Source organism: Microtus oregoni, unplaced genomic scaffold, assembly GCF_018167655.1.
Source record: "Microtus oregoni isolate MIOR12 unplaced genomic scaffold, Mior012 000002F_ref0000024, whole genome shotgun sequence".
NCBI lineage: Eukaryota > Metazoa > Chordata > Mammalia > Rodentia > Cricetidae > Microtus > Microtus oregoni.
Genome location: NW_024543061.1, coordinates 18,136,362 through 18,159,345, shown reverse-complemented (window position 1 = coordinate 18,159,345; position 22,984 = coordinate 18,136,362). Strand labels below are relative to the sequence as shown.

Sequence of the window (22,984 nt, the reverse complement as noted above, 5' to 3'; positions counted from 1 at the left end):
AATCATCTCCTTACCACATGCTTCACAGATATGCAGAACCTTCAAAGATAAATTCTGGGAAAGCCAGTCACACTTTACTTCAGGCAAAGTTACACGTTTAATGTTTTTAGCTCTCCTAGTATTTAATTATGGATAATTGAATTTTCCCTTGACAATATCTAATAGAAACTCTTTTGGAGAATGGATACTTTATCTCTTTGCATGCTATCAAACAGTTCTATGTTGGAAGGGACACTCAATGGCTCCAAGGAGTCTCTTCAGATTAATTCTTTGCAATCTCTTTTACTCTAGTAATGCCTAATGTGTTAGCTTTTTCCAACTATGAAGATGGTTAGTGTCTGTTTTCAGGGATTATATTATATTAAGCAGTGGAAAGAACCACAATTACATCCTGGTTCTGATCCATTGTTTTCTAGGTTCATGCAAATGTTGTTATTTCCTAGGCTTCACATTAACATTTAGCAACCTGGATGCTTCTCTAGAGTGTTTTTGTCCACTTTCTCTATATTTTATACTAAAATTTGGCTAATAAATGCACTCTCAGTGTGTGGCCTGATACCACCACCATCATAGATGATACTTCTGTAAAGAGATTTGCCTGTTTGGCCTTACTGAATTAATCAAAGGCAGAATTGGGATTGTTTTTCCTTGTCATTGATGAACCTTCTCTCAAGGAAGCTTAATTATAAAAGGACTATAAGCTCAGCTTTCTGAAAGGGTCTCACACCCAACCAGGGCAACCACTTCTAAATTGTCTAATGGCCCTGAAAATCTTTGATGAGATTCTGAATCAATACAGCGTAATAGTACCACAAATGAATGGGAAACGTAAGACTCCCTGTTTTGTCTTGGAGATACTCAAGGACAAATGAATTATTTCCTCTGCCCTTTGCTTATGGTTCTCTTTCCTTTGTTCCTGATTGAGTAAGTTCTCCAGTATGCAAAAGTATGACAGAGCTTAAGATGAAAATGAATGTGGGGAGGATTCAGGCAAACTAATGGACATATAGAAGCACTAGGGACCAATCTCTTTTCAGTGTACCAACTGGAGATGGAAAGTTGAGGAGGCATTCACCTAAACATGGAGAAGGAAGAGTATGTCTTTCCATTTGAGAGAATAACTTCTCATGCCCAGATCATCAGCATGACTCCCCCAACCCCTGCCACCATGTCCTATTTGGCAACAGACATAACTCAGTTGAATTACAACATTTGAATTTGTGTAGGGCTAGGCCATGTGACTAAACCAGAAAAGGAAGTCAATAGTATTCAGACATCAGATGCTTAGCTACATTAGCATTATTGGGGATCACCAGAAACTCTAAGGCTGGAGCATAGATTTGCTTACTTCCTCAGAAACACTGGGCCATCTGGCTGTGCTTCTTTCTCCCTAGCATCCAGTTAACCTTGTTCTTTTCCCTCATGGCTGTCAGCGGTCTCATTTGCCACCATTCCTGTAAATGGAATCACCCTGTGTTCTGAATCTTCACCTCTGGAGCCTCTTGGGGAAATTCATTTCCAAATCCTCACCCACGGTTTAGATCTCAATCAGCACTTGAATAGCATGACCTTGATTTTTATATGGAATATTAACTTCAATTTCATTCCTCTTAGAAGGTCATTGTTTTGCAGCCCAGTATGTATTGTGCATGCAAAAGTATAGTTACAATGTAAGTTCGCTTATGACTTTGATCACCCTTTTAGGGTATAAGCTATTAAGAACAGTTCAGCATGCTGCTAAATAATTGCAAAGAGGTTCAAAAACACCTATGTTTTGGGTGCAATTCAGAAAGAAAAAGCTTCTAATTATATAAACCTACATCAGCAACTCTGTTGATATATGAAGTTAGAATCACAAAGGCAGTGTTAAGCCTTGTCTTAATTAGAAAGATGTGAGACCTGTATCTGATTTTTTTCCTATCTCAATATTCCTAGGAAAGGACATCTTTTAGACATTATCAGGATGTTGGAAGAATTCATAGTGAAACTGAGAACCTCAGGTCCAACCATCATGGGTCTTGTGGTGTAACTGTTTTGTTATATATAATTTTACTATGTTAAAATTAAAACCTTCCTTTTTATTTAAACAGAAAAGGGGAGGTGATGTGGGATTTTCCTCTGTATGCTGTGAATACTATTGATTAATAAAGAAATTGCTTTGAACCTATGGCAGAGCAGGGAAGAACAGAGCTAGGCAAGTATGGGGGTGGGAGTGGGGGGAAGGATGCTAAACTAAATGCTGGGAGAAAGAGGGCAGAGTCAGGGAGAATCCACATAGCCCTGCCAGAGACAGATGCTGGAACTTTACCTGGTAAGCCATTGCCTCGTGACGATACACAGATTAATGGAGATATGCTAGTTTAAGATGTAAGAGTTAGCCAGAAATATGCTTAAGCTATTGGTCAAGAAGTGACTTAATTAATACAGTTTCTTTGTGGTTATTTCCGGACTGAGCAGCTGGGAACAAACAAGTGGCCTCCTAACACAGTCTTGTTTCATTAAACCTTTGCTTTCCTGACTTAGGACTATATGTAAAGCAAGAGAGAGACAAACCAGGAGGGAGTAGCAGTGGAAAGAGCTGAGCTGTTTTGGGAAATACATAGCATGTGGCCTGGCCTGGGAGATAAACTTAGAACTGGAGCACAAAGGAAGCAGTTATTGCTCTCTCCCTAACCATTTGCATCTTAGTAAACTGATTTTCTCAAAAGCACCTATTTCTGCCTTCTCTGATGATACCACAGCCAGCAACATGGTCATTCACTCCAGGGTTCTACCTGCAAGGTCTCACAGAGGGATTTCTTATTCCACGCTGGTACAAGCCAAACAGCTTTCTAAGGAGTGTCCCTCATTTAAAATAGTGCCTTTATAAGGCTACCTCATATGGCCAGTTCAGGAGCTCTTCCCTGGGGAAAACTATTTCTCCCCCACTCTCAACAATTCTTAGTTGCCTATAGTTCTTTGTGTAGGGTTGAGAATTTGAAATTTTTTTCCCCTGTGCACTTTCATGTGTTTATTGTTCTGCTCAGTCCAAGTTTAGGTATCATGAGGCTCCTTACAAGTTTAGTGAGACTTTATGAATATAAACCTTGATGTTTGATGGTTTCACTTATGTATTTAGGAATAGGTGTGTGTGTGTGTGTGTGTGTGTGTGTGTGTGTGTGTGTGCGCACGCGCACGCGTGCATAGCAATTAATGAAAAATGAAAAAGAGGCCCTAAATTTGTAAGAGAGCAGGCACGGGAAGGGGTTGAAGTCAGGAAAGGGTAGTGAGAAATGATAAAATCTCAAAATACAAAAGAAATAATTTTTACAACATAGCTCTTTCACATTATCTTTTTCTCTGTCTTCCTTGGATCTGAAGTCTTGCCATCACTTCATTTTCTTGCTTACATTATTTCTTAAGGATAACTTTGCACAAACCAAAAGGGCACATGTTTTCCTGCTACTATAAGATTTAGAAGAAAAAGATTTAGAAAAAATATTTGTGAAGATAACAATGTATTCACGTAGGTTGGGGTCTAAGTGGTAGGCACTACCTAACTTAATCATCTAGCCAATATTTAACATAGAAAGCTACATGATGGTTTATTCACAATTTCTTAGTGACTTCCTACTTTAATGCAATTGATCAGACTACTTTACATTGTGCTGTGGTTCATAAAATAGAATTCTACTTTTTTTCAGAACCTTATTCTACAAAGAAGTATATGACTTCTAGAATAACTCTTTTAGTTTTTATATATTTTTTATTTTTAAACAATTTTTATTATACATACCAATCACAGTTAACTTTTAACTCCTTTAAAAATATTTGAAATATGGAATATATACATATTAGAGTATTACTCAGCAGTAAAAAACAAGGACTTCTTGAATTTTGCATACAAATGGATGGAAATAGAAAACACTATCCTGAGTGAGGTAAGCCAGACCCAAAAAGAGGAACATGGGATGTACTCACTCATATTTGGTTTCTAGCCATAAATAAAGGACATTGAGCCTATAATTCATGTTCCTAGAGAAGCTAAATAAGAAGGTGAATCCAAAGACAAACACATAGGCATCCTCAGGAATATTAACCTTCATCAGGCAATGAAAGGAGACAGAGACAGAGACCCACACGGGAGCACCAGACAGATATCTCAAGGTCCAAATCAGGAGCAGAAGGAGACGGAGCACGAGCAAGGAACTCAGGACCACGAGGGGTGCACCCACACACTAAGACAATGGGGATGTTCTATTGGGATCTCACCAAGGCCAGCTGGCCTAGGTCTGAAAAAGCATGGGATAAATCCGGACTAGCTGAACATAGCGGACAATGAGGAATACTGAGAATTCAAGAACAATGGCAGTGGGTTTTTGATCCTACTGCACGTACTGGCTTTGTGGGAGCCTAGGCAGTTTGAATGCTCACCTTATGAGACCTGGATAGAGGTGGGCAGTCCTTGGGCTTCCCACAGGTCAGGGAACCCTGATTGCTCTTCGAGCAGATGAGGGGGGGGGGACTTGATTGGGGGAGGGGGAGGGAAATGGGAAGCGGTTGTGGGGACGAGGCAGAAATCCTTAATAAATAAATAAATTAAAAAAATATTTGAAATATAAAAAGATCCAAAAATTCAAGAGCAAAGATTAATATACCAGATCAGATACAATCTCCTCCCCCTTTAAGGGAAACACTGTATTTAAGACAGAATATAGTCTTTCAGAGTGTATATAACACACAGAAATACATGCATGCTTAAATGATGTGCTCTACTCTTATGTGCATGTTTCTATTATCTAACAAGTGATTATCTTGTTTCAGTTTGCGTTGCCCACACAAGCTTTAACTTCAGGACTTTAATGCATCAGTTGTCTCTTAGTTTGCACGTCTGGGTCTGTTTATGCCACACAGATCGAGTACCCATGGACCTAGAGCAAGCACCTCACAGTTGTTCTTCTTCACATCAGAATAAGTCTGGTTGTGTATATCAGAATAAGTCTGAGGCATGGCCTATTAAAAAAGAGCCTGTGAAAACAATTCTTTTCATTTTCAGTTATTGTATAAGTTCTTCTTCTCAACTCTTGGCCTAGAAAGATAGTCACATAGAGATCCAAAAAGATTGCTTATGACTCCAAGGTAAAGACTGATCAGCTTGCCTAGTCATCATCTCTATAGAAGCTGATATATTTTTATGCCCTAGCTCTTCACTTGGAAGTGAAGAGTCATTTACCATATTGCATCGTAGTGGTGGCCAAGAAGATGCATTGTTATTTTCAGTCACAACTACAGTAGATGTGTTTTCCCTGGCCACATTTTCATAGAATGATCATGCTTCAAATTCCTTGTCAATTCTTATGTATATGAAATGATATTTTATTGCTGTTTTAAGTTAATGATTTCAAACATGTGACTGTGTATTTATCAGTAATATGGAATTTTTTTCTGTGAATTTGCTGATCAGTTTTATGTCAATTTGTAGATTGTTTTTTACTTACATGTAACAGCTCTGATTCTTTATATCAGATATATGAAAGAGCAATGAACTTTTAAAATTATGTATTATTTATTGTGTATATGTCTGCACATGCATATGCTGCAACATTTATGTGGAGGTTATAGGCTAGCTTGCAAGAGTAACTTGTTTCCTTTTCCCATGTAGGTACTAGGAATTAAACTCAAGGCTCGCCAAGCCTGGCAGGAGGTGCCTTTTCCCACTAAGCAATCTTACTATCCTAAAAATGAGAGAAATTTTATATATCTAAGTACTATTGACAGCTGCATATAAATCTGTAAAGTCATCTAGAGCCACAAAAATGCCAATTTAAATATCAAATAAAGTGGAATTAGCATAACTCAGAACTTTCTGCCAAAGAAAAATAGTTATGATTTTATTTAAGTAAAACACTCATTTCTAAATGTCAAATTCATACAAAATATTCTCATACTCAAAGAGGTCAATTTCAGTGATCTTCATTTTTCACTCCCATAAAAAAGTTCATTCTCAACACAAAGGGATAACTGAAAGAAACCATGTTTCTTTTATGGGATTTCAAAATAAAAGTTTTTAGAATTTTATGTTGAGTTGACATGGGATAGTTACACATTTTTATGGGGCATGGTATGATGTTCTGATACATATATGCATTTTTATTGACCAAATGTGTGTAATTAGAATGCTAATCACTTCAGATTCAATTCAGTCATGGCAAAACAACTAAATGACCCCAGAATTCTTTCCACGCAGTTGCAGCTCAGTGGTGATATGGAAAGCTCAGGTGATATGGGGAAGTAATCCTCATTATTCACATGGGAAAGGAAAATTGCCCAGTTCAAACCTTGGTTTTCATAGTTATTGTTGCAAGAATGCTTATGCCTCCCTCGACCTCTATGTTCCTTCCCCCAAAATCATTTGACTGTTTTCTAGTACAAGTGAATGTTTCTAGGAATTATGTAGTTCAGGGTAGTCTGACCCTAAAGAGTAAATGAGCAGAATTTCCCACACCAGGGATTAATATGAATGTCACAATATTCAAGAGGGTTAAAATGGGAATAAAGATGAACAAGGCATGAAAACTCGAAATGGATACAGATAAATTATGTTTCTGTTTTATTGTCCCTGTAAATAAAGTGAGTTGTGCTTTTGGCTTCCATCTGCCACAAGAGTGGGTTGCTATGAGATAATAGCTTAGAAAATTATGATTTTCAAGAGTCAAAAAATTAGCACCATTTTCTTTTCCAGAATCTGTAGAAATATTCCAGACAGTCTAGTGAACTTACTTTCTGCGGGTGTGTGTGTGTATGTGTGTGTGTGTGTGTGTGTGTGTGTGTGTGTGTGTGTGTGCGCGCGTGCGCGCAAATTTGTTCTCATGAGAAAAGGCATCAGCTTTTAAGGAACTTAAACATTCATCTTTTCTCATACCAGGGTGATATTGATAAAAATAGGTAACCTATTGATCTTCTTTTCTACTTACAGGTCTTTCTGCTGAGTTAATCCCATTTTCCTTTGTTCACTTAAATGGTCCTTCTATAACATTCCTCCTTCTGCATCCATTTCTTAATTCCTGTATTTCCATCCAAATGTCTGCTATACAGTTTCTGTTTATAACTTCTGAATTAATTAGATGTTTGTTGATGTTTTCTAAGGGCAGTTTAAGAGTGATAGTTTTGTGTGAATTATAATACTGAATCCAACTATTATATGGACAAAAAGAAGGCTTCAAAATATTAAGATAATTTGGGCAAATTTTCACAAGTGGGAACTAACAAAATTGAAACTCAACTCAGGTTACCATAAATGTGAAATTTATATGCATCTCCTGTCTTGTACTATCTTGCATGGATGGCTGTCATAAGTTTCTTTTTCTTTTTCTTTTTTTTCCAAACCATTACCCTGCAAGAAGTAATAGTTTTCTTTCTTTTATTAAGGTAAGTGACACAGGATAACTAAATCAGACCTTTTCAAAACTGGCCCAAAAGGCCTACAATTAACTTTGTCCAGGGACTGGAATGATGGACAGCAAGAGAAAAGTTTTCTCATTTGCTGTCATTTCTTTTTGTTCATCCAGTGATGCCACGCTTTGCTGAACAAGTTGAGGTTGCCATCGAAGCCCTTAGTGCCAACGTCCCTCAACCATTCGAGGAGAACGAGTTTATTGATGCCTCACGCTTGGTGTACGATGGTGTTCGGGACATCAGAAAGGCTGTGCTGATGATCAGGGTATGTGAAGCTTTTAGAGAGCCCCCAGGAAATTCGATGTCTTCCTTGTTTTTAATTATTCAATGTAATCTGCAAAAATGTTTGATTTCTAGCATATTCTTATCCATGTGGGCTTTTTGCATATAAATGGATGAGTGTGTCCCAACAAGCCCAGTTAAGTACTGAATGTTCTGATATATTCTAGTTCCTTCTGGCATGCATTTTTTTCTATAAGTTTCATATAATTTGGTAGAATCCCTGCTACTTTCCACTTGTGCCTCTTGCAGACACCATCTTCACACCTGGATCACTCGAGAGTCATGACTTGTTAAGGAGTGAAGTATTTTTACCTTAGTACTGTGAATATAGAAGCAACAAAATTAGAGTTTATTATGCATAAGGCAGGATAGTCTTGTATGAAAGCTCCTCCCATCACCTACCTCATTAGTTTTCTTTCCCCATGTTTTTATGTCAAGCATGTATGAGTTTTTACCATTATTGTCTAAGTAATAAACCATACAGCAAACCTAGAAGGTACACATTAGAGTTAAGGCCTATGCTGTATCATATGTAACTTGTTCTATCCACCCAAAATATGAGGTAATCTATCTCTAAGACCCCTCCCTACCTTACTCCATATAATTTAGCTACTATAAGTTTTATGTTAGTTTGTGACTTCTAAACTTACCAACCCCTTAATAAAATATATTGTTCAAGTAATGTCATTAGTAATGGAGCTTTTCCTTCCTTCAAATAAACAATATACATAGAAGGACAATTTAGAAGAAATATGTATCAATTACATTTTGAGAGATGAGCTTATGCAATACTTTCCCAAGGGCATACTGACCAATATAATCATGAGAACCATTTTTTATATTATTATTAAAATTTGAAAGCTATACTAAAGAGTAAAACACAGCAGATGAGGTCCTGGACAGTAGCCTTCGTAGATCAGAGTACTTAGTGTGCTCATAGAGGATATGAGTTCATTTCTCAGCACCTCTAATGGATAGGTCACAAATGCCTGATAATTCCGGTTTCACATGACGAGATTCCCTATTAAGGCAGTATACAAAAATGGTACATGCAGTTGAACAGGCACATGTCTGTACTCAAAAATAAAAACACCAATTTTTATTTATTTTAGAAGTAGTAAATGAAATTAATTATAACATTTTCCTTACAAGATGTATCCCTTATATTACTGTTTCAGCATGCCGCACCAGGCTCGTTTAAAGCACGTCATAGCTTTACAGAGCTAGTGGCTGAATTAGCCAGACTCCTTAATCACACACTCCAGAGCTGTTTCTGGAGCTGACTGATGAAACCAACTTTAAAAGACTATAACATTCAATAAAATTTCATCAGATCATATTAATTATACTTAAATACATAGAGTTCAAGTTTGGGCTTAGGGGACCTGAATTTCTCGTTATAGAATTTACCCATTCTATGACACTTTGACCATCTTTTAAGACTTGGCTAACCATATTTCCTTTTATGACTATTACTTTTTTTAAGCTATAAATTTTTGGAAAACATGGCTGTTTTTTCCTGCCTTCATTAGATTGATTCTCTTGTTTGACATACACTGAAAGAGACAAAGACAGACAAAGGAAGGGAGTAAGAGAGGGAGGGAGAAAGAGATGGTGAGAGTATCTGTGCCCAAACTCAGAAGACTGAAAGGTGATGGAGAAAAACAAGATAAGAGAATTAGAGTAGGGAGGGAAAGGATAGAGCGTTTTTAAAGACATGTTCCCATTCTTTGCTAACTTGTGAAAAAAGGTAACAGACCGTGAGAGTTATGTTTGCCAAGTGTTCTGCAATAAAGCCTACTATAATCCTCAAGACACATTCCTTCTTTTGCCAGTTTTTCTGCTTTGTTAGCCTTCATATTTTTGTGACAACCATTTATCTGAAAGGCTGAGGAGGTTTATAGCCATCATTCAATTTTTTTCACTCACAAGCAATAAAAAATCCACAGTTTTAGATAAAATGCTATATCGTCATCACAAGAAGTGTCATTTCTCCCATCTCAACATTTTGAAAAAAATTGCTTAAAATTTAGGAAAAGAGACTATATACAGTGGATATAAATTGTTATTTTTAATGACTTTATCGAGTCAGTACACAAATGATTTTCTTTGTATTTAATAAATGTCAAGATTTCATTTTAATATAATTATTAAGTCTATATTACTTAGGAAATTCTATTGCACAGGTTAGAAAAGAATGATCGAAGATGGGGTTGGTGCTATTCCTGACATCTGACATGACTGTGTAACCTCCTCCCAAACTACTGATTGTACTTCACAAAAGAAACACATCTCTTTAAAGTCATTTAAAGGAGTGATAACTGCAAAAAGGACCATGAGTCAAATTCTCCATTAGCTTGCCTCTCAACAATCAATACATATTTAATGGTGATATTTTTGTTTATGAGCTCAAGGCTAGCTCCAAGCAGCCTTCAGATGTAGACAAAGTTTGTGTTCTCTGGGTTCCAATCTCACTTTCCAAGACTACTTACCTGTTCTGGAACAGGTCTTTCCCCTTAATTCATAAGCCAAGTTTTCATTTAATATTTAACCAAATCTATCCTCTGTGATGGGCAGACATGTAGAAATTTTCTCATTATCTTCACAAGGCTTAGGAAAATAAATACACAAACCAGGGTAACCACTGCACATCGATCTCCTCATCCACAGCAGGTATGTTTAAGCATTCTCTCTGAATAATTAGTTCATTAGTACTGAACCAATGCTTTGGGGTGAAATACAAGGTTAGGGGTATATTTTTTTGTGAGTCTCTGATCTTATTTTCTTTAAATGATCAAAACGTACCCCCTTTCCATATATGTGTTTGTCTAAAGACACAGTGATACACGTATATTATTGAGACTGAAACTCATAGACACCAACACAGACTCATACTGGAACACAGTTTATCTGATGTGGGTGTTTTCTCAGACTACATGATTCAGGAATATTAAATTCATCACTACCTTTGCCAAGTTTGACAAGCTTTCAACACTGCTTTTGATTGCTTTTTTAAACAGAGAAATCATTAGCCAAAACCACATAAAATGTGGCACTAAATAGACCATGGAAAGGTAAATTTTTCAAAGTATGAGAGTTCAAAACCGAGACAGAGACCTGTCTCGTTTGAATTTAGCTGGAGATGAGCACTTTAGTGTCTTAGAATAACACAGATTACTGACTTTGTTGATAGTCTTACAAATAAGATTTGGTGAAGAGATAGATTCACAAATGCGGAATCTGCAGGTAATGAGGATCAAGCAGACACTTAAAATTCTTTTGCTAATATACATGAGTAGTAGAAAAAGAGATTTCCTGAGTAAATTGAGAGAATGGGGACCTTAGGAGAGGGTTGAAAGGGAGGGAAGAGGCAGGGAGGGGAGCAGAGAAAAATGTAGAGCTTAATAAAAATCAATAAAAAAAGATACTTTTCTTTACTCTTGGAAATTAAGATGAGTAAAAGCGTAAAAATTTACAATTGGGAATTAAGTATAATGGTTAGGTAGTATCTTGGTCTTGAGACAGCTACAGTAGATAAAAGAGTAGTTTTCTTCTATAATATCTCTACACAAAATATTTTTAATTATCATTCTTTCTTTGATTATTTATGTATGGGGATTTCAAAGGCAGAGCAAGGAAATAGTAGGGCCTGGGACAGTGGTTTGATAAAAATCTGTAGTTCACTATAGCTCTCCTGTGTTATGTATCAAAGTGCTTTGGAGCATTGTTAGATATTTAAAATTCTTGGAAGTAATATGGAAGTTTGGCTTATATAAGAAAGAGAAGTTGGGGTGCTTCACAATTTAACCATTAGGTTGACCCATGTGTGCTGATGCCGTGGTGTATTAGTGAAGCTAAATATGTAGTTATCCATATGATAAAATGCCATCTTCAGAATCAGTGTGATCCATATCAATCCTAAAATTTAAATATGTATTGTAATGCTAGTTAGGTCACACAGATGGGTTAGTTGGGGTAAATGGCTTAATCATAAAGACTGCTAGAGATTTTCTCTTATTTAATTGTTGTTCAGACTAAACACATCATGAAAGCATTGAGACCATGAGGATGCTATGAAGCAGTGAAGTACAGAATTTATAGTTTAACTGTAATTTGTGGTCATCAGCTAATTATTTTCTCTGCAAATGAAGAAAACATTATTACAGCTAAAGTCAAGGACTTTCATAGACCTAGTACTTGGCAAGTCCATTCAAGATTTTCTTTGTACCATCCTGCTCATTTGAGGTTTCTTCCAGTTGGTTAATTATGTGGAATTTGCTAAAGAAGTTAACAATATTAAAATTTCAGTAGAGTCAAAATATTTCACCTAACAATCAAATGAAAGGTAGAAAGCTACTTATATATCTTGTTTTATCTTTATTTCTCCTAATCACTGTCCTATGTAGATCCTAGTGTTGCTTCCCTAGCACCATAAATGAGTAGTAATTTATATGCTCCTTTTAATGGGAGATGAGATATCCCATACTGTTAGATCTATCCCAGTACATAGGTAAACAAAGACAAAATTTTCTTTCTTACATTTACAGGGAATAAACAAATATATTCAATGCCAATATTACTATGTTACTAATGTTACTATGGAAGTAACAGAGGCAGGGTAAGGGAGAAAGAGCTCAAGGAGAGCACAGGTTTTATGGAGAGAAGTTGAGAATGAGAACACAATTAAACAGAGCCTGCTTTCTGCAGAGGGATGACTTTGCAGTTGGTCAAGATGAGATGAGAGCCATTGCACGGTTCTGGATAGGGACTTGACATGATATATCTCAGATCCGCATGAGACCTCTCTGACAATGATGGTGAGAATAGAGTATGGAACGATGGAACACAAGAATGTCAGGGCTCAGTGGAAAGAACACTTTGGAGGTGTTCCTGATAATGCAGAGTTAATTAGTCCAAACTAAAAAGGTTTTTTTTTCATATTGACTTTAGATCTCTATTGAGAAGGTATTTCTTGTTGTTACCCAAAATATCCAGTTACTCTCATAGGCATTTGAAACTTTTGAAAAATGATACTTAATATACTTTCCTCATATGCCCAAGTGAAATAATTCTAAACTCATTAGTCTTTCATTTTGCTCCGGTAGATACACATTTGACTTCTGTTGTAAAAGCTATGATCAGGACTAAGCACCAGAACCTGGAAGCTGACATCTGGTGTGTCTCTGGGAAATGTACAGGACATTCTGTGGCCTCTGTAATAGGCACATGTTACTTAGAGGCTTAGAAAACAGCTTTGGGGAAACAACCACTCAGAAGCATTTTACAGAAAAGATGCCTGCTCACACCCAATAGAGAGATCATAGTAGACCCAGGAAACTACCTCTATGCCCAAGGTGGTGTTTTGGTTCTAGTTAAAAGTCCTCCCTCAAATAACAGGGTGTGTAATCAAGGCTTGACCCTGTAAAGTCTTGATTTTAAAGGTGCATCTAATAATAGCCCTCTTAATCCTTTAAAACTACTTCTAGATCATGTATAGTTTACCATGTCTTTTTTACCTTGTGCATAGCAGAAAAAATAGCAGTCAACAGACTGTGCATGCACAGAACTTACAGCAGCAGCCTGTATGTGTTTGATTTTGGTTAAGATACATAAAATCATTTTGCATTCATCCATTTGCCTGTGCGGTTTGTGATCATTAAAATCATGGGTTCTTCAACTTGTTTCGCCCTTCTGCCAGTTGTTAATGGGCACACCTCAGAAATTTTGCTTGAAGGCTACTCTAGTTTAATTTATGTTTCTGTGATAAAATATTCCAACAAGAGGCAGCTTAGGGGAAAAAGGGGTTAAGTGGCTTAAATTCGATGTTATGGTGAAGGGAAGTCAATGCAGGACCTTAAACAGCTAGTCACATCTGAAGTCATTAAAAGAGAGAAATAAATGCATGTAGGTTAGTTTACTTTCTGTTTTGTGCTTTATCTTGGATTAGAATATTCAGAATTTTTTCCTTGGGTGATGGTGCCACCTACCCTATGATGGATCTTTCTGTATCAATTAATGAAGACAATCTCGAACCTAATACAGATTATTTCTCATTCAGACCCTCTTACCACATGATTCTATGTTATTTCAAGTTGACAATTAAAGGCAACTATCACAAAGACTCTGAGATACTTCATATATCTACAAAATAGGGTTCGAATTCGTTGAGATGTGTAAATTAAATCCTGAGTTGACTGCTTGCCCCATGGTGTGGAAAATGATGATAGCCGCTATTATTGTTAGTAGGTGTCACATTTTATTAAACATACTAATTATCACTATCAGTTATGCATTTGCTCATTTTTATAGTTTGTTTAGGTGTCCTGTGAGGGCAGTAGGAATGATGACAATGATAATATTTATTTTTTGAAATGTCTAATGCAACATCAAAGCAACAGATCTGAGTGACTTTCCAAAAACTTGTAACATCTGAGTGGAAGACAAAATCAAGATCCCTAGAATCGCATCAACATTTTTATTTTATTGTGGGTGTATGTTTGTGTGTGTGTACTTATATGTGTGGTATATATATGCATGTGGCTTTGTACCTGGTACACATGCCCGTTGATCACAGGTCAGCCACAGCTGTCTTCTTCTATTGCTCTTCACTTTACTTTTGGAGACAAAGTCTCTCACTGAACCCAAAGCTTACTATCTTGGCTAGACTGGCTGGGAAGCAAGCCATAGGGATCCTCCTGTCTCCACATCCATGTGTGGGTTATAGAGTTATACCACTAAAAGCAGGTTTTTAAAAGTAACATTTTCACTTATTTTGATTAGATATACCACGACTATATCCTTCCAACTCCTACCCTCCAGGCTCCCCAACATACCTACTTTCAGACTTCATGTTCTATTATTATTGTTATTAATTTAGTTTAATTATATTTACATTTTATTAACATTTATATTATTATAAATTTATTATTATTATTTATTGTTCTTGTTATCACTTGATTCCAATCAGAGCTGACCACATGGACCTGTGTGGCCATTTACTGGAGCATGGGCACCTTACCATTTCTCACATCCCCCCTCCCAAATGAGTGACTCCCCCCCCTCAGCAGCTATTTACTCTCAGTAGCTCCCCTACTTCCAGTGTGCATTGGGTATATGTCTGCCTTCTGTGGTTGATATTGTGCAGGTCTCGTGTAGACAAACACAGCTGCTATGAGTTCCTGTGATCAAAAGCCCTGCCATTTCCAGAAGACTAACTTTTACAATACTTTTTCCCATCCTCCAGCTCTTACATTCTTTTGACCCCTTCTTCTTTGATGTTTTCGAATTTTGGATACCTTCATCTGAGGCTTAGAACTCACAATCATCTATTCTCAGCATTTGGACCAGTTACTAGTCTCTGGGTTAACCCCCATCACTGTAAAAATAAATGTCTCTGGCCGAGATTGAAAGCGGCATCAAGCTATGGATATAAACATAAATATTGAAAATACATTTTGATAAGATGACCATTTGGAGAAACAACAGTAAGTCTGCCTTTAGGGCCTGTAATATCCTCACTCATGGTCTCTGGACCAGATTTTCAATACTAGGCATGAATTCCATCCTGTGAAGCAAGCCTCAAAAGCCATGTATGCCAGAGTTCCAAACTCACTCCTGTTTAATTAGCAAACACCTTTTCAACCAAACCATCTCCTCCCTTAGTCAGTCCCCCAGGCTATTATTGTTTTAATTTCTCCCTCCCCCCAATATTGGTTCCTGACTATAGTCATTTACATAAATCTCAGAGTCATTACTGTGCTAGGCAAGGCTTGCCATTGACTTTCTGGCTGTATAAGAGCCCAGGTCACTGCAGTGTTTGGACACAGTTCTACAGGCCCTGACATATTCTGCTTCCTTCTCTTGCACGAGGTTTTTCATTTTATTTTTTTTCTCCCTTTTAAGAAGTAGTGAGAAAATTGATGGCAATCTTGTCATCTCATCTGCCAGGAGAATTTACCAACTTGCTGCACTTGATTCACAGTGCCTTCCAGAAGTGAGGATGTTCACAGAAAATCGCCTCTGTCCACAGCAAACACATGACCAGTTATTTAAACCAGGTTCTCTCTCACCCCCCCCCCCCCCGCTTTAACTGACAGAATGCATACTGAGAGCCGCTCTTTCCCATTTCCCTTACATTGCCATGAAACAAAATTGAGCATCTGTAGACGATTGAGTGAATGTTAATGTGGCTGATTTGCCAGAGAGATGGAATACTAGGATCTTTTCTATGCCCAAACACAGAAAATCACCAGGCATAGTGCAATACTGGCGTGGACAATGCCATTTTATGCCTGTCTGACCAATCTCAAGGCTATATCAGTAACTACTCCTGATAAATCAGACTAAAGATGCCAAGGAAATCAGCGTAATGAAAATGGGAACTGAGTCCCAGTGTCATCAGTACTGCTGCTAAACTTGTACCTCCATTGAAAGACCGACTCCTGGGAATTTCTATTGAGAGGCAGAAGATTTCTCCTACAAATGAACAGTTTGCAGAGGAAAGCTGAGCAGAAGCCTGCCTCTCATCATGTGCAAGACCCACATCACCTCACGAAGGGATCATCGTAGAGTTTGTCATATGCAATAGTCTTTTTTTTAAACATTTATTTATTTATTAAAGATTTCTGCCTCATCCCCGCCACCGCCTCCCATTTCCTTCCCCCTCCCCCAATCAACTCCCCCTCCCTCATTAGCCCAAAGAGCAGTCAGGGTTCCCTATGCAATAGTCTTACAGGCATACCTCCATTTGCCTATTTAGAAAGTTTCAAGCAAATTTCAAACCTTTTATTCTTTACTCTCCTATCTGCAAAACAATTAAAAAAGAAAAAAATCCAAGCAAACATATAAACCAACAAAAACAAATGCTGTCCACCTCAAAGAATGTGAAGAGATTTTTGTCAGTTTCTATGGCACTAAAAGAAACTATGCTATCTACCTAGGAGGAGGGGCGGGGTTTTATTGGTTGGCTTATAGATTCATTCTTATCTATCTCCAGCACAAGACTTTAATGATTTGGCATGATCTTAATCTAACTCTACTCCCTCTGTGTCCTTTCTAATGTGAACAAACAAATAACAAAACACAAAATCCTTTGCAGTTGGGGGTCAGATATACTTGGCTGTTTAGATCCAAATTCAGTTTGTTACTAAATCAAAGCCGTAGGATGTGTTACTGAACTTTTTTCTACCTGAAGTTCCTTGGCTATAGATAGGGAATGGCTGTCACTTCCTTATGTTGGTATAATCTGAATCGACATTATGAAATAATCATTTAGCCCTTACTATTGTGCAGGAATTGGTATCTTCCATATTAAATTTTTTTGTTGAAGCTTGGTGTGGTGACATAGGACTTTAATGCCAGCACTTGGGAAGCAATGGCAGGTCTCTGAAGTCAAGGCCAGTCTTATCTACATTGTGAGTTGCAGGCCAACCAGAACCATATTATAAGACCTGAAACATTTTGGTGAATGAATTAATTTTAAATTCTAAATAATTATTCTGGCAAGCACTTTAATAATGACTAGATAATTTGTATAAAGTAATATTGGTACACACACACACAAACACACAGACACACACTCAAAGGTGACCACAGCAAAAAGAACCAATTTATAGAGAAGGGAGCCAAAACACAGAGATGTCAGATGGCCAGATGACATGCTCAGGGCCACATAGTGCTTATACTCAGGAAAGTTTACGTGTAATCTTTCTATCTCATGTCCTAGAAAGCGAACAAAGTATTTCACAGAGTCTATGCACTGACATAGAAATCATCACTAATTTTGCTTTTTGAGAAAAGACTAACTAGGATGGAGAAAAATAATATTACAGACAAACCATAGTATAAATTTTGTTGAGAATAATTTCTATCTTAAAATATACATGGATTTTACACAAGTATACTCTTGCTTGAATTAGAAGTTATGTTAAAAGTCAAGCTTAGATTTGCTGTTTGACAGGGGAAATAAATAAATAAAAATTTTATTTTCTCTCTCTAACAAACATATCTCACCACTAACAACAACACCTATGGTTAAAGGATGGAAAATTATACACAGTAAATGAGCAAAGAAATAAGCAAGTATAGGTATTCTATTTTCTGAGAACATAATTTTCAAAACAAAATCAATCAGAAGAGACACTCATTAAAGGAAAAATTCCCAGAGACAATATTATTGTTATAAACATTTATGAATCAAGCATAGAACCCTGTTTCTTGAAGAAAATCTTGTCAGAGCTAAAAGTCATGAATTGACCCCAATAATTCATTCTTATTCATAGTTATATCCTCAGATAAAAACTAATTAGAAAAACTCTGAAGATAAATGACATTATAAATCAAATGTATATTTCTATAGAACATTCTACCAAAATAATGAAGAATAAACACTTCTTTTATTTCCCTAAATTTTGTTTATTTATTTCACATCTTGACTGCAGTTTTCCCTCTGTCCTTTCCTCAAAATCCATCGCTCCACATAATCCTCTTCCTTATCTATTAAGAAAAGGGCAGGAATCATATTTGTACCATTGTTTTTGTACAGCTACAGAACTCTAATATAACAGAAAAAAATAAAGTTATTTACGAGATGGAACAAAAAAAAGAAAAGGGCAGGCATATGGATATCAAAAAAACATGATGTGTCAAGTTGTAGTAAGACTAAGCATCTTACTACTAAGTACTAAGTAAGATGTACTAAGGCTGGGCAAGGCAACCCAGTATGAGGAACGGGGTCCCAAAAGTCAGTAAAAGAGTCAATGACAGCCCCTGTTCCCACTTTTAGGAGTCCCAGAAGAAGACTATGCTACTCAACTGTCACATATATTCAGAGCTTAGGTCAGTCCCATGCAGGCTTCCTGGTTGTCAGTTTAGTCTCTGTGAGTTCCTATGAATTGACTTTTTGAGTTTTCCTGTGATGTCTTTGATCCCTCTGGGTCCTACAATTCTTTCTCCCTCTCTTCAGCAAGATTTCCCTTACTTACCCTAATGTTTGTCTATGTCTCTTTATGTCTGTTTTCACCAGTTGCTGGGTGAAGCCTCCTCTCTGGTGACTATTGGTCTAGGCACCAATCTATGAGTATAGTGGAATAACATTAGGCACCATTATATTGGTATTATTTCCTACAGTAGCATTTGGTTCTATCCAAGGTCTCTGGGTTATCTAGCCTCTGGGTCCTGGTGCTCCAGGCAGTGACAAGAATGGGTTCATTCTCATGGCATGGGTCTCAGGCCGGACCAGTTATTGGTTGGCACTTGCCCAATCTCTGTGCCACCATTACTCCAGCACATCTCATAGTCAGAACAGACTGTAGGCTGAAGGTTGTGGCTAGATTGGTTTCCCAATCCCTCCACTTTAAGTCTTGCCTGATTACAAGAGTTGACCAATTCAGGCTATATATATATATATATATATATATATATATATATATATATATATATATCTGCTGGGAGTTTCTCTTGCAGTAGATTTCTCCATGGCCCCCAAATTCTCCCCCTTTCCAGTCATCTCTTGTAGTACTGTCTCTGACCTGGTTCTTCATGTCCCATCCCCACCAACCTCTAGTGTACCCACAAAATCTTTTCTATTCCCCCTTCCCAGGGAAACCTGAGTGTCCTCCTTGGATGGTCCTTGTCATCTAGCCCCTTTGGGTCTGAGAATTGTAGCATAGTTATCTTTACTTTACAGCTAATACCCACTTACAAGTGAGTACATGCCACATTAATGCTTTTGGATCTATATTACATCACTCAGGATGATTTTTTTCTAGTTCCTTTCTAGTTGCTTTTGAATTTCATGATGTTATTTTTTTTAACAGCTAAGTAAAACTCCATTGTGTAAATGCATATCATTTTCTTTACCCACTTATCACTTGAGGGGTTTTCGTGATGATACCAGTACAGGTAGTCACACTACATGTAAGATGTTAGAAACTCTTTCTTTGGGACTTTTAGACTTTGAAATGAAATGTGTGGGTAAGGGTGAACTAATTCTCTGTCTCTTTTTGTATGTTGTCATTTAGACTCCAGAAGAGCTAGAAGATGATTCTGACTTTGAGCAAGAAGATTATGATGTGCGTAGCCGGACAAGTGTTCAGACTGAGGATGACCAGCTCATTGCTGGGCAGAGTGCACGGGTGCGTGGACATTAACCACTTTGGATAACTGCCCAGGGGAGAAACTCACACAAATCGCTGAAGGAAATTTCTGAACTTCAGATGCTGGGAACCAGACATCTTTGGTTATTTGGGGTATTCCTTGGGTAGCCTACAGCAATGCACATTGTTCATGATGGTAGCAACCACCACTGTTCCCATTTTTCTTTAACCCTCCCCATCCTCTATCCACCAGATGTAGCAGCTGCATCAAAGTACTACATATTCTAACATGTATAGGGGAATGTACTTGGCTTGAGGGTAATAATTTGATAGACAGGGACCATCTATCGCTTAAATTTTGAATTGCATCTGCCATAATTCTGAGTAAAGCCTCCAAGTTCAGAAATAGTACAAGAGGTAAAAGTAAATGGAAAATTTAAGTACTTCTTTGTTACTGGCTTGATAATTGCTACTTAGTTTAGGGTAGAGTTGATAGGAAAGATCATGTTGACTCAAGGGTATTGGGTAAAGAGAAATCTTTGTTTTTCCCTAATGCTTATCTGTTTCCAGGGCCAAGTCTTTTCTTAAATGATAGAAAGAAGCTACACAATGTTTATGAGTTTTGAGTTTTATGGATGAATCAAGCAATAAAATATAACAGATTTGTCAAACAGATGAACACTTGGTGGCCTAGATCACAGCACAAGTAGTATAGTGAACATCCCACAGCTGGGCCAACAATGGGAATTGTGAAAGAAAAGTAAAAAACAACAAATTAAGAGAGTAAAATAAAAAGGACTAAAATAAAAAGAAAATGTGTTCCAAATGACTCTACCTAAAACCCACTTTACCTTTTGTACTATAGACCTTGGTATCTTTGTTCTAGAGGCAAATGAATGAAAAAAAAATACAGATGCAAATTGATAGAGACACAAGGGTAAAAATTCAGATACTACAGGCACAATGGCATATGGTACAGTAGCACACAAATTTATTTTTGAGAATAAGATAAAAGAATTGTGAGTTCAAGAGTAACCCTGGCCAAATAGTAAAGACCTTATGCCTATAGCCAGATACTGAGGGTGTTGCTCACTAATAGAATGCTTGCCTAGCAGCACAAGGACTTAACTGATCAGGGGAACAGAAAGTATAGTATCTCTGATTTCACAAACTTTGGTTTTGATCTATAAAAGCAAATGCTAGTAGCACTATGAGAGATATGTGTTACTTGAATTCTCTGACATTCAGATTTATTTTTGCCAGATGTTACCCATACGCTTCCTTGGCAGCATTCTTTTGAGGATGACTTGATATTTATAGAAAAATAGTACAACATTTGCCTTATAGTAAAAGCTCAATAAAAGTCCGACTCTGATCATTATTCTTCTTTGGAAAAGAAGGTCTCTTTTGAACACAGTACAGTGACATCAAAGAGTTTGAAAGAGCATAGAATCTCCATTGAAAACTCCCCAAAGATTCTTCAATCTTGCCTAAAACATCAAGACTTGGGAAGGTCATTAAGCCAGAATCTTTTGTCTGTTGGCATACCACCAAACTAATTAATCAAGCCAATTCATCTTTAAAATTAAGTAAAACCAGCATTTTCATGTCAATGACAAAGGACAAGTTTGAGTAATTCATCCAAACATTAATCAATTCTGAGTTAATTTTATTGACTGACTCTAGCCCTGGTTCCACTGATTTGTGTCCCCAAAGAATAAGATACATTATACAAGCTTTATCTTGCTTTGCGATTGCCATCTTGTGAAGATGGACTGAATAGTCTACATTTAATGAGATTAGGTTTCACATATTTTTCTCTTTCACACATTATTTTTATGTTGCGTGTCAAGTCAGTGATGATGTAAAAACAAAATTTAAATGGTTCCTCTTGATCATTATTTTTTCACTCTGGTGTTTATTTTCAGAGTGAAATATAATCAGGGTCTAAGAGAGTTAAGGACCAGGTTGTCTTATTTGCTACTTGCTAATTTGTCTTGGAGGTCCATCCCATGTTATGGATTAACTTGCAGCCAACAATTCAAATTCTCATGTTAGCCTCAATCAGGGATATGGAATTATGACTACTAAGTTGAGAAAAAGAGGGCATATCAAATAGCTAAGGTAAGAGATGGTTGAACTTTGGACCACCAGTGTTTGACAAGCTGTTAAGAACTGTGAAGGAAGTCAACTTTGTGTTTGACACAGGAGTTAGGTCTTCCAAGTAGACAGTCTTTACTGATAATGGCCTTATTTTTTATTTTTATTCAGGAAAATATTCCTCTCTGAAAAGGGCAAGGAAAAGAATGTTAAACCGGAAAATTAACTTTTAGCACCTTCTTCCAACATTCCTCTCAAATGTCAGAGAGAGGATTTTATTTCTTTTATATGGCATTTTCTAATGCTTTTGTTCAATGTTTACATGGCTATGAGTAGGTATTGTTGTAAGTGCATATGTGGACTGGCACATATACTCAGTGTGTATATCAGAGGAGAACATCATACATTGTGTTCTATCCGTCTCCACCTTATTCTCTTGACACCATCTCTGTTACGGAAAAGAGGTTTCTGTGTTTCCCCCATCTCTTTCCAACCTTCAATTTCCATCCCCTGTTTCTGCCCAGGTATTGAGGTTTGGAGTATTATGTGGTCATGTCTGACATTTTATATTGGTTTGGTATACATGGATTCAGGTTCTCGTGTTTGTGCCATGAGTATTCTTAACCACTGTACAGTCTCCAAGGATTTTGTCTGTAACACTTTGAAGGTAAGTAGAAGGAAGAATGGGATTGGGTATGACAATCTACTCATACATAGAGGCTATCTTACAGTATAGTCTTAGACATAGCACCTTACACTTTTACAAAACTATTTTAGGCATATGCATGTTTTGACTTTTACACGTCTGTGCACCATGAGCATAACTGATTCCTGTGGAAGTCAGGGAAGGTTATCTCTGGAATTTAGTTACAGATAGTTGTGTGTGGCCAGATGTGTGCCAGGAATTGAACCCAGAGCCTCCAGAAGAGATGACTCATCACGTCAGCCCTTGACATGACATCTTAAATCTGTTTATTCACATGTTGCCATAGTGTAACTAGGTCACCAGCAATTCTCTGGCTCTTAACCTTAGTGACAGAATTTATTCCTTTGAGGGTGTGCAGAACTGACTG

At 37.2% G+C, this 22,984-nt stretch overlaps 1 protein-coding gene across 2 annotated transcripts in view; it reads left to right on the top strand.

Moving 5' to 3' along the window:
- Ctnna2 (catenin alpha 2) overlaps window positions 1–22,984 on the top strand; it is a 1,108,102-nt gene that overhangs the window by 1,027,945 nt on the left and 57,173 nt on the right. For both annotated transcript variants that reach the window (XM_041679862.1, XM_041679872.1), the window contains exons 13-14: window positions 7,548–7,699; window positions 19,737–19,850. In XM_041679862.1, coding sequence (XP_041535796.1) covers window positions 7,548–7,699; window positions 19,737–19,850 — 266 coding nt within the window. The remainder of the gene's footprint in view (window positions 1–7,547; window positions 7,700–19,736; window positions 19,851–22,984) is intronic.